The sequence below is a fragment of the Oncorhynchus mykiss genome, chromosome 15, assembly GCF_013265735.2.
Source record: "Oncorhynchus mykiss isolate Arlee chromosome 15, USDA_OmykA_1.1, whole genome shotgun sequence".
Classification (NCBI taxonomy): domain Eukaryota; kingdom Metazoa; phylum Chordata; class Actinopteri; order Salmoniformes; family Salmonidae; genus Oncorhynchus; species Oncorhynchus mykiss.
Window position 1 is genome coordinate 61,835,969 of NC_048579.1, and position 14,398 is coordinate 61,850,366.

Genomic DNA, 14,398 nt, shown 5'->3' on the forward strand with positions numbered 1-14,398 from the left:
TGCTCTCTAGCAAACTTCAGACGGGCCTGGACATGTACTGGCTTAAGCAGGGGGACACGTCTGGCACTGCAGGATTTGAGTCCCTGGCGGCGTAGTGTGTTACTGATGGTAGGCTTTGTTACTTTGGTCCCAGCTCTCTGCAGGTCATTCACTAGGTCCCCCCGTGTGGTTCTGGGATTTTTGCTCACCGTTCTTGTGATCATTTTGACCCCACAGGGTGAGATCTTGCATGGAGCCCCAGATCGAGGGAGATTATCTGTGGTCTTGTATGTCTTCCATTTCCTAATAATTGCTCCCACAGTTGATTTCTTCAAACCAAGCTGCTTACCTATTGCAGATTCAGTCTTCCCAGCCTGGTGCAGGTCTACAATTTTGTTTCTGGTGTCCTTTGACAGCTCTTTGGTCTTGGCCATAGTGGAGTTTGGAGTGTGACTGTTTGAGGTTGTGGACATGTGTTTTTATACTGATAACAAGTTCAAACAGGTGCCATTAATACAGGTAACGAGTGGCAGAGGACAGAGGAGCCTCTTAAAGAAGAAGTTACAGGTCTGTGAGAGCCAGAAATCTTGCTTATTTGTAGGTGACCAAATACTTATTTTCCACCATAATTTGCAAATAAATTCATAAAAAAATCATACAATGTGATTTTCTGGATTTTTTTTCTCATTTTGTCTGTCATAGTTGAAGTGTACCTATGATGAAAATTACAGGCCTCATCTTTTTAAGTGGGAGAACTTGCACAATTGGTGGCTGACTAAATACTTTTTTGCCCCACTGTAGGTGAATGCTGAGATATTTGAAATGGTATTTGAACCCAGGTCTGATTACAATGGAAACAAAGTGTACCTAATTGCACTTCATCCCAGCACGAACCAGAAGGGAATCAGGTGCCTGACTGAAAATAAAAATGTAGGAGAAAAGGGAGGACTCTGTTCCAACATACATCAGGAGCTTGCCCCAAAACACATGAATGATTATTAAAAAGACAACTTGATAGTTGCAGTCAAAACTTTTCATTACTTCAGGTACAGAACAGCCTACACGAACTACATGTGATCCTTACACCATGTTAACCCTACTGTGCTCACAGAGTACAGTGCAGTTGGCAGTGCACTAAGTAAAACCTCCGTGTCATTGTGAAGTCTGTGCCCAAAGTTCTTTAACAACAGATCACATTACCAAGGGGAAAATAACAGAATGGATACTTTGTCAGGACGATGTACATTACCTATAATACAATTATTTTTTCCCTACTTTTGGCTTTGAGCTCAAGGAGAAATAAACATTACACTAGTTAAAAATTCCTTTAGTCTGACAAAGAGCCAATGACATTATTTTTTATGAGTTTTCAAATGTATTCTCATGTTGCTCAACTGACTAAATCCTTTCCCACACGTGTGGCAGTAATGGGGCTTCTCCTCGGTATGAATAAACATGTGTCTTTTAAGGCCACCAGTTTCCGCAAAGCCCTTTGAACACAGGGAGCAGGTGAACGGGCGCTCGTTTGAGTGCCATCGCTTATGCGACGTGAGAGCGCATGACGTGCTGAAAGCCTTTCCACACGGTTTACAGCGGTAAGGTCGTTCCCCTGTGTGAAAACGCATGTGCACTAAGAGTTCCCCGGAAACAAAGAAAGCCTTCCCGCATACGCTACACAGGTATGGTCTATCTCCTTTGTGCATCCGGAGGTGTCTAACTAATGTGTGCTTTTGATTGAACTTCTTCCCACAGACTGAGCAGGAGTAAGGGCGCTCTCCGGTGTGGGTACGTATGTGTATTTTGAGGACAGCTGCACTAGTGTAACTCTTGCCACAGTGCTGGCAAATAGGCCTGTGCATCGGTTCTACGTCGTGACTTTTCTTGTGCAATTGTAGATATCTCTCCGATTTGAATCTCTTCTCACACTGATTGCACCGGAACGGCTGCACACTGGTGTGAACACTTTGGTGTCGTTTCAGGTCAGTTGTGCATCTGAAACCCTTCCCACACTGTTTGCAGGTGTTGTTATTGATTCTCTTGGCTGACGAGCTCTTGGCTGACGAGCTCTTGGCTGACGAGCTCTTGGCTGAGGAGCTCTTGGCTGTTTGACTGGATGGCAGTGAGTTCTCAGCTCCTCCAGAGTCCAGGCTCCTGCTGTCCTCCTCTGTTAGATGTTCCTTCCTGATGTGCTGATGAAGGTCCACCATTTCCCTGTGGGAGAATGGGCACTGGGGGCAGGAGAAGACCTGGGAGGGCATGTCACTAGCCGGTTCTGTAGGCAGAAAGCAGACAGAACAATTCAGACACTATGACCCAGATCCTGGAGTGCTTGGTACCATGATCCGCGTTACAAAACATAATGCGAACAAAACAAAGCCTGACCCAAATGAATCCTGGACCTACCAGAGTGGCGGGTACAATATCTTGGACCAGAACAGCATGTATTGTGATGCAGCAAATGCAATCACATTTCTGCCAGCTGTAAATGAGCTGGCACGCTGCCATCATGCTGAATGTACCTGATTTAGGGACAGGTATATTGTTGATTCAGCCAGACATTTAAGTACATTAGCTTTTATTTAGAAAGTTTCAGCATCTTACAGTTAACGTCGCTCGCCAACCAACATCCCATTGAAATGAATGGTTCCGTTAGCAGTGGCAGCCATTGTTGGAAACAGCCTTCAGTGCAGTGCTCTCAAAAGCACGAAAACGTCCTTCTCCAGAACAATATACACAGCGCCTCTATATTTGATGGTTTTATAAGTAGGAACTGATATCAACCTCTAATTCATAAGTATAACATTTGACAGTGGTGTGAAGCAATTCCTGATTTTTCACCTGAATGTCAAGGAATATATATTTTTTGTTGCAAATAATATCTCTAGGTAATGTAACAAGTCAGGCTCTTACAAATCACTTAAAAATACATGGTGGAAATGGACTATCATTCTGAATCTCCTTACCATCCGAGTCCTCTGGTTCACTCAGAGGCGAGGTCCACTTTGCGTCATCCTCATCCTTCAATCCCCTCTCAGTGTCTTCATTTCTCTCACTTCCATCATCCTCCAAGTTCTTTTCAAAATGCAACTCTCCTCCTTCCTCACTGTTGATCTTCCACCCCTCTGTGCTCCCTTTCATGCCTTCATGTCCATCAAGGCTTGACTTCAGGCCATGAATTTGAGGAATTGACAATGTGGACAAGATGTTGTCTGCGACCTGGTTGGAGAATTCATCTGAAGGGAGAGAGAATTTATCTCAGGAAAGGAAACGGAAAAATGCAACTCCACTAATTTACAGAAGAGCACATGGCTAACATGGTTGATATCCTCTTCATAAGACTCACTTTTGCTCAAGTGACCCAGATGTCTATGATGCTGCAGCAGTGTCTTCAGGTGCTCGGGGTCAGAGACAGAATGCCAGAACTCCTCCAGGTCAGAGGGGGCAAGGCTGAGACGAGATGCTGTCTGAAAGGATAAAAGGAACATTAGAAAGGTTTCTGCAGCTGTCTCTCACAGAACATTCATCATATTCGGTGGGTGTTTTTGTTCTTGCCATGCATAAGCCGTAAAACAAAGGCTTTTACAGGTTTCCACTACATGAGTGGCTTGATTACTTCTGGAAGTTTGTTTTCACAAAGACTTTTACAGCATTGTTTACTATCCAGCATCAACTTATTTTTGTTCTATAATATTTCACTCCATAATCATAGAGCACCTCATGGATGGTATATTTGAGTCATTTAGCAGACGTTCTTATCCAGAGTGACATACAGTTAGTGTGGGGGGGGGGGGGTTTAGTTGGGATGCCAGGACAGAGAAGAGCTTTGACTGGGCAGAGCGGGAGCTGCCCACCCGTAGGGGTGCGAGGGGCCAAGAGACCAGAGGTGGCAGAACAGAGTGCTTGGGTTAGGGTGTAGGGTTTCAGCATAGCCTGAAGGTAAGGAGGTGCAGCTCCCTTTGCCGCTTCGTAGGCAAGCACCATGGTCTTCAATCAAAGAAGCACTCCTCTCCTGTGTCTCTACATTAATCATATAGGATTTAACTTTAGTTGACAAAAAGGACAGTCATGAACAAGAAACTCTGTTCCCAAAGACTGGATCTTATATAGTGCCATTACAAAAACAGTGACACCCCTAAGCATGTGATATTGAATAAATAACATGACAAGCCTGACCATCTAAAGATTTCATGCTATTAAGATATTGAGCCTGTACCTCTGTGAGGTCTGGTACAGGCAGCAGCTCCTCCAGTCGGGAGAGAAACTCCCACATCAGTATCTGCAGTGCTGTGTCATACCGAGGGCCATAACGTATTGGGAACACCACCTGAGAGAGAAAAATAAAACAAGCCTTGTTGAAACCAACACCTTGCTGGATTATTCATTTTGTATGGCCTTTCATCAGTTACAGTAAAACAAGCAACATTTCTCTACTGAGTTTTACATTGCTGGAACATGCTGTCCTATTGACTCTGAAAGCGACAACTATGATTCATTAGGATATTTCCCACCTGGAAGAAGTGCTTCTTCTCAGAAGGGTCTTCGAGCAGGGTTTTGACCAGCTCCACGAAGTTAGACTCTGAAGACTCCAACTCATTTCTACTCTGTGACTGGGCATGTAAAATGAATAATACAATCAGCTTCAAAAGGAAGACAATATAAGCTCCCTCTATTCAATAGCATCCAGACTACTTTAGACACTGAAAGTTACATACATCCTTGTGCACAGCATGTACCGAAGAAGTTTTGATTCTGTCCAAATTAAGTTGGATGGTCTGGGGGTCCGGTGGGTTTTCATTACGAAACAACTCTAAAACCATCTGAAAGTAGATTTTATGAGAATAATAGTCATTGGACTAAAAGATCCTTTCTGAACATCCATGCCGCCACGCCTTCTCCACCTTTCCACTTCTCACCCTTGCTCTCAGACCCAGGATGAGTTGGGTCCTCTGCCTGGAGCTCAGCAGCTCTGGAACCATCTCTGTCACCAAAGTCACAAACTCCTCCAGCTTCCCATAGTGCATCACATTACGCTCTTGAGCCACTTGCCACATGAAAGCTGACATCAGTCGTAGAGGTGGAACCAGGAGACGGAAAGATGATAAAGGGAACAGTGGACCTACAGTAAAATAAAAAAGGAGCCAGTATGGAAACATAAGGATCGTGTCTGTAGCCAACTACACACCTCTAATATTGGCTTACCTGCCTGGTCTGAAAACAAGGGAGTCTGATCCAGGTTGTCATTAGGACTCGCAACTCTGTCTGCTGAGATCTATGGAAACCAACAAAAACAAGAGGTAGTAATTGAACATCTTTAAAATATTAACAGTAAGACTAGCATGTTGCAAACAATAAAACAGTACGTTCTCATTTTATGACTAAATTAATCAGTCACTGTCTTATGTTCTTATTAAAGCCGGATTGCCATGAACAGTTGACTCAGTGTTTTCATTTTTGAAAAAGAAAATGTTACATTAATCTCCGCAATCTCGTATTGATGTATGTGCGTCCTCTGGTGCTGGTGTTGATATTGCACTTATTTGAACTGCGAACCCAGTGCCAAAAATAGTGGTTTCTTCAGTCGAACTATTAGATAATCTTCTTTGATAATACCGATAATTACCGGTCTATAAGTATTACACACATAACTAGTCATGCTAGCAGTATCTAGCTGGCTGTGAATAACACAGGTCTGACAACTAGGTAAGTGACTGTAACCACACATTTTCTCTATCTTCGCTAACTAGTTACCTCGGGAAAGTTTGGGTTGGTTTGCCGATGTTTTATAAAAATGGTGAGCCAACTCAGGCTTCCAGGCCTCGGTACACCCTCTGGCATGTCCTTAGACTTTTTCAGTGCTCTCACATGACGGTCCCTTGCAAGTCTCCATTTCTTCCTGCAAGTATCTGGATCGGAGTTTAAATATGTAGCAATTTCGCGCCAACTGTGTTCGAGAGCCTCTTTGTCGAAATGTAAACGCATTGAGGTATCATACAAGTGTGTATGCTCTTTGACAGCTTTTACGAGACGTTCTTCAAACGATTCAGCCATTTTCCCAAAATTCACAAGCTGGTTAGCTATCTAGCTAGCTAGATGAGAAGCAAAATAACCGAACATTCACGGTCGTCGTTTATATATGACGTTTTAGGCCAAAAACGTTCACTTCCGGTATCAACATAATTTTCTGAGTTTAACAGCGGTTGGCATGCAATATGTTCCATTAACGGCCAGAACTGGACTATAATATCAATTAATTGTACTTTACTACAAAATTGAAATAAAAAAATATATATATACAGTCCCAGTCAAAAGTTTGGACACACCTACTCATTCAAGGGTTTTTCTTAATTTGTACTATTTTCTACATTGTAGAATAATAGTGAAGACATCAACACTATGAAATAACACATATGGAATCATGTCGTAAACAAAAAAGTGTTAAACAAATATATCAAAATATATTTAAGAATTTTGATTCTTCAAAGTAGCCACCCTTTGCCTTGACAGCTTTGCACACTCTTGGCATTCGCTCAACGAGCTTCACCTGGAATGCTTTTCCAACAGTCTTGAAGGAGTTCCCACATATGCTGAACACTTGTTGGCTGCTTTTCCTTCACTCTGCGGTCCAACTCACCCCAAACCATCTCAATTGGGTTGAGGTTGGGTGATTGTGGAGGCCAGGTCATCTGATGCAACATTCAATCACTCTCCTTGTTCTAATAGCCTTTACACAGCCTGGAGGTGGGTTTGGGACATTGTCCTGTTGAAAAACAAATAATAGTCCCACTAAGCGCCAACTAGATGGGATGGCGTAACACTGCTTAATGTTGTGGTAGCCATGGTGGTTAAGTGCGCCTTCAATTCTCAATAAATCACAGACTGTCACCAGCAAAGCATCACCACACCTCCTCCTCCATGATTCATGGTGGGAACCACACATGCGGAGATCATCGTTCACCTACTCTGCGTAATGATGGACTGTCATTTCTCTTTGCTTATTTGAGCTGTTCTTGCCATAATATGGACTTGGTCTTTTACCAAATAGGTCTATGTTCTGTGTACCAGCACTACCATGTCACAACAACTGACTGGCTCAAACGCATTAAGAAATAAAGAAATTCCACAATTTAACTTTTAACAAGGCACACCTGTTCATTGAAATGCATTCCAAGTGACTACCTCATGAAGCTGGTTGAGAGAACGCCAAGAGTATGCAAAACTGTCATCAAGGCAAAGGGTGGCTACTTTGAAGAATCTCAAATATAACACATTTTCATTTGTTTAACACCTTTTTGGTTACTACATGATTCCATATCTGTTACTTCATTGTTTTGATGCCTTCACTATTATTCTACAATGTAGAAAATAAAAATAAAGAAAAACCCTGGAATGAGTAGGTGTGTCCAAACTTTTGACTGGTATATATATATATATACACATACACAGACACAGACACACTACCGTTCAAAAGTTTGGGGTCACATAGAAATATCCTTGTTCTTGAAAGAAAAGCCATTCATTTGGACCATTAAAATAACATCAAATTGATCAGAAATACAGTGTTGACATTGTTAAAGTGGGTAAATGACTATTGTAGCTGGAAACGGCAGATTTTTTTATGGAATATCTACATAGGCCCATTATCAGCAATCATCACTCTTGTGTTCCAATGGCATGTTGTGTTAGCTAATCCAAGTTTATCATTTAAAAGGCTAATTGATCATTAGAAAACCCTTTTGCAATTATGTTACAGCTGAAAACTGTTGTTCTGATTAAAGAAGCAATTAAACTGTTATTCTTTAAACTGGTTGAGTATATGGAGTATCAGCATTTGTGGATTTGATTACAGGCTCAAAATGTCTTTTGAAACTTGTCAGTCTATTCTTGTTCTGAGAAATGAAGGCTATTCCATGTGAGAAAATGCCAAGAAACTGAAGATCTCAATCAATGAAATGTTGTGTTCGAATAAGACAACTACCTGAATTATGGCCTATGAGTTTTATTTATGGATTCTCACATAGACACGGATGAGGTTTCTCTCCAGTATGAATAAGCAAGTCATGTAAGGGCGCTTTTGAGATGAAGTGTTTCTCACAATTAGAGCAGGGGAATGGGAGCTCGCCTGTGTGAGTCCTTCGTTGCAACATGAGCATCCAAGGCATTCTGAACATCTTCCCACAAAGTTGACAGCTGTGGGGGCATTTACCCGTGTGTGTTCATGAGTGTACCAACAAGGCCCTTGAGGAATAAAATGTATTTCTACAAACGCTACATACAGTAAGTATGATTTCTCTCCTGTATGCATCCTGAAGTGGTGTGTTAGTAATTGCTGTTGGATAAATCTCCTCCCACATATAGAACAGGTGAATGGTCTCTCCCCAGTATGAGTAAGTATATGGGAAGCTAAAAGGACTCAGATGTCATAAACCCCCTGCCAAAATGTGCGCAAAGATATGGTCTTTGTCCTGTGTGGACACATTGGTGCAGTAAAAGTAAAAAGTTAAAGTACCCTTTGATTTTTGAATTTCTTCTCACACTGAAACAGCTTTTCCTCTGTGTGAACATGTTTACGTTCTATCATGTGCCCTTCGGTGGAACACTGTTTGCCGATGTACTTCTTCGTCGTCTTGGCTGAGGAGTTCTTTACTGTTTCATTGGATGGCAGTGAGTTCTCAGCTCCTCCAGAGTTCAGAGCAACTCAATATTAGGAATGGGTCCTTCATGTTTTATACACTCAGTGTAAGTGAATTTGTCCCAATACTTTTGGTCCCATAAACGGGGGTACTATGTACAAAACGTGTTGTAATGTCTAAAAGGTTCACCCGATATGGATGTACAGTTGAAGTAGGAAGTTTACATATACTTAGGTTGGAGTCATTAAAACTCGTTTTTCAACCACTCCACAAATTTCTTGTTAACAAACTATAGTTTTGGCAAGTCGGTTAGGATATCTACTTTGCGCATGACACAAGTCATTTTTCCAACAATTGTTTACAGACAGATTATTTCAATTATAACTCACTGTATCACAATTCCAGTGGGTCAGAAGTTTACATACACTAAGTTGACTGTGCCTTTAAAAAGCTTGTAAAATTCCAGAAAATTGTGTCATGGCTTTAGAAGCTTCTGATAGGCTAATTGACATAATGAGAGTCAATTGGAGGTGTACCTTTGGATGTATTTCACAGCCTACCTTCAAACTCAGTGCCTCTTTGCTTGACCTCATGTGAAAATCAAAAGAAATCAGCTAAGACTTCAGAATTCTTTGTTGTTGAGACCTCCACAAGTCTGGTTCGTCATTGGGAGCAATTTCCAAACGCCCGAAAGTACCACATTCATCTGTACAAACAATAGTACGCAAGTATAAACACCATGGGACCACGCAGCCATCATACCACTCAGGAAAGAGACGCGTTCTGTCTCATAGAGATGAAATGTACTTTGGTGTGAAAAGTGCAAATCAATCCCAGAACAACAGCAAAGGACCTTGTGAAGATGCTGGAGGATACAGGTACAAAAGTATCTATTTCCACATTAAAACGAGTCCTATAGGCAACAACATCTCCCCCCCGCTGATCCTCAACACAGGGGCCCCACAAGGGTGCGTTCTGAGCCCTCTCCTGTACTCCCTGTTCACCCACGACTGCGTGGCCACGCACGCCTCCAACTCAATCATCAAGTTTGCGGACGACACAACAGTGGTAGGCTTGATTACCAACAACGACGAGACGGCCTACAGGGAGGAGGTGAGGGCCCTCGGAGTGTGGTGTCAGGAAAATAACCTCACACTCAACGTCAACAAAACTAAGGAGATGATTGTGGACTTCAGGAAACAGCAGAGGGAACACCCCCCTATCCACATCGATGGAACAGTAGTGGAGAGGGTAGCAAGTTTTAAGTTCCTCGGCATACACATCACAGACAAACTGAGTTGGTCCACTCACACAGACAGCATTGTGAAGAAGGCGCAGCAGCGCCTCTTCAACCTCAGGAGGCTGAAGAAATTCGGCTTGTCACCAAAAGCACTCACAAACTTCTACAGATGCACAATCGAGAACATCCTGTCGGGCTGTATCACCGCCTGGTACGGCAACTGCTCCGCCCTCAACCGTAAGGCTCTCCAGAGGGTAGTGAGGTCTGCACAACGCATCACCGGGGCAAACTACCTGCCCTCCAGGACACCTACACCACCCGATGTCACAGGAAGGCCATAAAGATCATCAAGGACATCAACCACCCGAGCCACTGCCTGTTCACCCCGCTATCATCCAGAAGGCGAGGTCAGTACAGGTGCATCAAAGCTGGGACCGAGAGACTGAAAAACAGCTTCTATCTCAAGGCCATCAGACTGTTAAACAGCCACCACTAACATTGAGTGGCTGCTGCCAACACACTGACACTGACTCAACTCCAGCCACTTTAATAATGGGAATTGATGGGAAATGATGTAAATATATCACTAGCCACTTTAAACAATGCTACCTTATATAATGTTACTTACCCTACATTATTCATCTCATATGCATACGTATATACTGTACTCTATATCATCGACTGTATTCTTATGTAATACATGTATCACTAGCCACTTTAACTATGCCACTTTGTTTACATACTCATCTCATATGTATATACTGTACTCGATACCATCTACTGTATCTTACCTATGCTGCTCTGTACCATCACTCATTCATATATCCTTATGTACATATTCTTTATCCCCTTACACTGTGTATAAGAGAGTAGTTTTGGAATTGTTAGTTAGATTACTTGTTATTACTGCATTGTCGGAACTAGAAGCACAAGCATTTTGCTACACTCGCATTAACATCTGCTAACCATGTGTATGTGACAAATAAAATTTGATTTGATTTGATATAGACATAACCTGAAAGGTCACTCAGCAAGGAAGAAGCCACTGCTCCAAAACCGCCATAAAAAAAAAAAGACTAAGGGTTTGCAACTGCTCATGGGGACAAAGATTGTACTTTTTGGAGAAATGTCCTCTGGTCTGATGAAACAAAAATATAACTTTTGGGCAATAATGACCATTATGTTTGGAGGAAAAAGGGGAACGCTTGCAAGCTGAAGAACACCATCCCAATCATGAAGCACGGGGGTGGCAGCAATCATGTTGTGGTGGTGCTTTGCTGCGGGAGGGACTGGTGCGCTTCACAAAATAGATGGCTTCATGAGGAAGGAAAATTATGTGGATATATTGAAGCAGACATCAGTCAGGAAGTTAAGGCTTGGGTCTTCCAAATGGACAATGACCGCAAGCATACATCCAAAGTTGTGGCAAAATGGCTTAAGGACAACAAAGTCAAGCTATTGGAATGGTCATCACAAAGCCCTGACCTCAATCCAATAGAAAATTTGTGGGCAGAACTGAAAAAGTGTGTGCAAGCAAGGAGGCCTACACACTTTACTCAGTTAAACCAGCTCTGTCAGGAGGAATGGGACAAAATTCACCCAACTTATTGTGGGAAGCTTGTAGAAGGCAATTTGACCCAAGTTAAACAATTTAAAGGCAAAGCTACCAAATACTAATTGATTGTATGTAAACTTCTGACCCACTGGGAATGTGATGAAAGAAATAAAAGCTGAAATAAATCACTACACTATTATTCTGACATTACACATTCTTAAAATAAAGTGGTGATCCTAACTGACCTAAGATAGGGTATTTTTACTACGATTAAATGTCAGGAATTGTGAAACACCTTATCCAAATGCATTAAACTCAGTTCATGTAAACTTCAACTGTAAATACCCTCAAATTAAAGCTGTCAGTCTGCACTTTAACCTCAGTCATTGTATCATTTCAAATCCAAAGTGCTGGAGTACGTACCTAAAACAACACAAAATGTGTCACTGTCCCAATACTTTTGGAACTCACCGTAAATTCCATGGAGGAATTAAATGCCACTGGGAGAAAGGCAAAGCTGATAGATGTCCACAAATCACTGGACCCTACACACACCACTAGCCAGCTTTGTTAGTACAATAATGGTCATTTTATTGAATCTGTGTTTATCACCAAATCACCTACAGTGCATTCAGAAAGTATTCAGACCACTCTACCTTTTCCACATTTTGTTACATTACAGCCTTATTCTAAAATGGATACACATTTTTTTTTAAACTCAGCAATCTACACACAATACCCATAATGACAAAGCGTAAACAGATAAGGAAAAATAATTTAATCCAGTTTAGAATAAGGCTGTAACCTAACAAAATTTGGAAAAAGTCAAGGGGTCTGAATACTTTCCGAAGGCACTGTATATAGTGAAGTTAACAAGTGGAGTGAGCAACAATGGAAAAAGGCTAAATAGAATTGAGCAATTGTTCAATTACTTTGAAATAATCTAAATATATTTAGGGTCTATAGGAAACAACACAACAGATACAATGGGGAGAACAACTATTTGATAACCTGCAAAATCGGCAGTGTTTCCTACTTACAAAGCATGTAAGTAGGAAACACTAGTAATTTTTATCATAGGTACACTCAACTGTGAGAGACGGAATCTAAAACAAAAATCCAGAAAATCACATTGTATGATTTTTAAGTAATTAATTTGCATTTTATTGCATGACATAAGTATGATCACCTACCAACCAGTAAGAATTCCAGCTCTCACAGACCTGTTAGTTTTTCTTTAAGAAGCCCTCCTGTTCTCCACTCATTACCTGTATTAACTGCACCTGTTTGAACTCGTTACCTGTATAAAAGACACCTGTCCACACACTCAATCAAACAGACTCCAACCTCTCCACAATGGCCAAGACCAGAGAGCTGTGTAAGGACATCAGGGATAAAATTGTAGACCTGCACAAGGCTGGAATGGGCTACAGGACAATAGGCAAGCAGCTTGGTGAGAAGGCAACAACTGTTGGCACAATTATTAGAAAATGTAAGAAGTTCAAGATGACGGTCAATCACCCTCGGTCTGGGGCTCCATGCAAGATCTCACCTCGTGGGGCATCAATGATCATGAGGAAGGTGAGGGATCAGCCCAGAACTACACGGCAGGACCTGGTCAATGACCTGAAGAGAGCTGGGACCACAGTCTCAAAGAAAACCATTAGTAACACACTACGCCGTCATGGATTAAAATCCTGCAGCACATGCAAGGTCCCCCTGCTCAAGCCAGCCCGTCTGAAGTTTGCCAATGACCATCTGGATGATCCAGGGGAAGAATGGGAGAAGGTCATGTGGTCTGATGAGACAAAAATAGAGCTTTTTGGTCTAAACTCCACTCGCCATGTTTGGAGGAAGGAAAAGTATGAGTACAACCCCAAGAACACCATCCCAACCATGAAGCATGGAGGTGGAAACATCATTCTTTGGGGATGCTTTTCTGCAAAGGGGATAGGACGACTGCACTGTACTGAGGGGAGGATGGATGGGGCCATGTATCGCGAGATCTTGGCCAACAACCTCCTTCCCTCAGTAAGAGCATTGAAGATGGGTCGTGGCTGGGTCTTCCAGCCTGACAACGACCCGAAACACACAACCAGGGCAACTAAGGAGTGGACTGTAAGAAGCATCTCATGGTCCTGGAGTGGCCTATCCAGTCTCCAGACCTGAACCCAATAGAAAATCTTTGGAGGGAGCTGAAAGTCCGTATTGCCCAGCGACAGCCCCGAAACCTGAAGGATCTGGAGAAGGTCTGTATGGAGGAGTGGGCCAAAATCCCTGCTGCAGTGTGTGCAAACCTGGTCAAGAACTACAGGAAACGTATGATCTCTGTAATTGCAAACAAAGGTTTCTGTATCAAATATTAAGTTCTGCTTTTCTGATGTATCAAATACTTATGTCAAATACTCATGCAATAAAATGCAAATTAATTACTTAAAAATCATACAATGTGATTTTCTGAATTTTTGTTTTAGATTCCGTCTCTCACAGTTGAAGTGTACCTATGATAAAATTACAGACCTCTACATTCTTTGTAAGTAGGAAAACCTGCAAAATCAGCAGTGTATCACATACTTGTTCTCCCCACTGTACAAGGTGGTGCCAGGTGTGTAAACACTTTTTTTTAGGGTATTGTTTAAGATGTCCTGCTATATTAGAAATGTGGTTTATAATAGTGTTTTTGCCCATTGTTAGTTTTCCAACTGGGTAGCATTGAACTCTGAATTTTTTCAGGGTAAAATCAAATCTGTTTGCATATAACCAGACATAAATTGAACATTTTACAGAATGGTTACAATAATTAGAGCACAAATTTTGCCAATCATCTCTGGAGTAAGTTACACCGCCTGGTATTATGACAAATTAGAAGATCTACAAACATGTCATAATCACCTGAAAATGTAGCAGAGAACTATACAGAGCAAAATCTCCAAATAACATTTCAACAGCTTGGTGTTGGTTTATCAATACACGTCGCCCTTTTCTCTCTTTTTC

At 41.9% G+C, this 14,398-nt stretch overlaps 1 protein-coding gene across 3 annotated transcripts; it reads right to left on the minus strand.

Annotated features, from left to right (window-relative positions):
* Nucleotides 1-867: 867 nt before the first annotated feature.
* LOC110490521 (zinc finger protein 2) lies at nt 868-6,121 on the minus strand. Of its 3 annotated transcripts, XM_036944908.1 has the most exons (10): nt 5,728-6,121; nt 5,179-5,248; nt 4,893-5,095; nt 4,692-4,796; nt 4,488-4,586; nt 4,193-4,303; nt 3,323-3,443; nt 2,943-3,212; nt 2,070-2,251; nt 868-2,039 (listed from the first exon to the last, which is right to left on the minus strand). In XM_036944908.1, the coding sequence occupies exons 1-10, from the start codon at nt 6,025-6,027 to the stop codon at nt 1,332-1,334; spliced, it is 2,169 nt and encodes a 722-aa protein (XP_036800803.1). In that variant the 5' UTR covers nt 6,028-6,121; the 3' UTR covers nt 868-1,331. The 3 variants fall into 3 exon arrangements, with proteins under 3 accessions (XP_036800803.1, XP_021419621.2, XP_036800804.1); XM_021563946.2 differs by having other exon boundaries at nt 868-2,251; XM_036944909.1 differs by lacking the exon at nt 4,692-4,796 and having other exon boundaries at nt 868-2,251.
* Nucleotides 6,122-14,398: the final 8,277 nt, after the last annotated feature.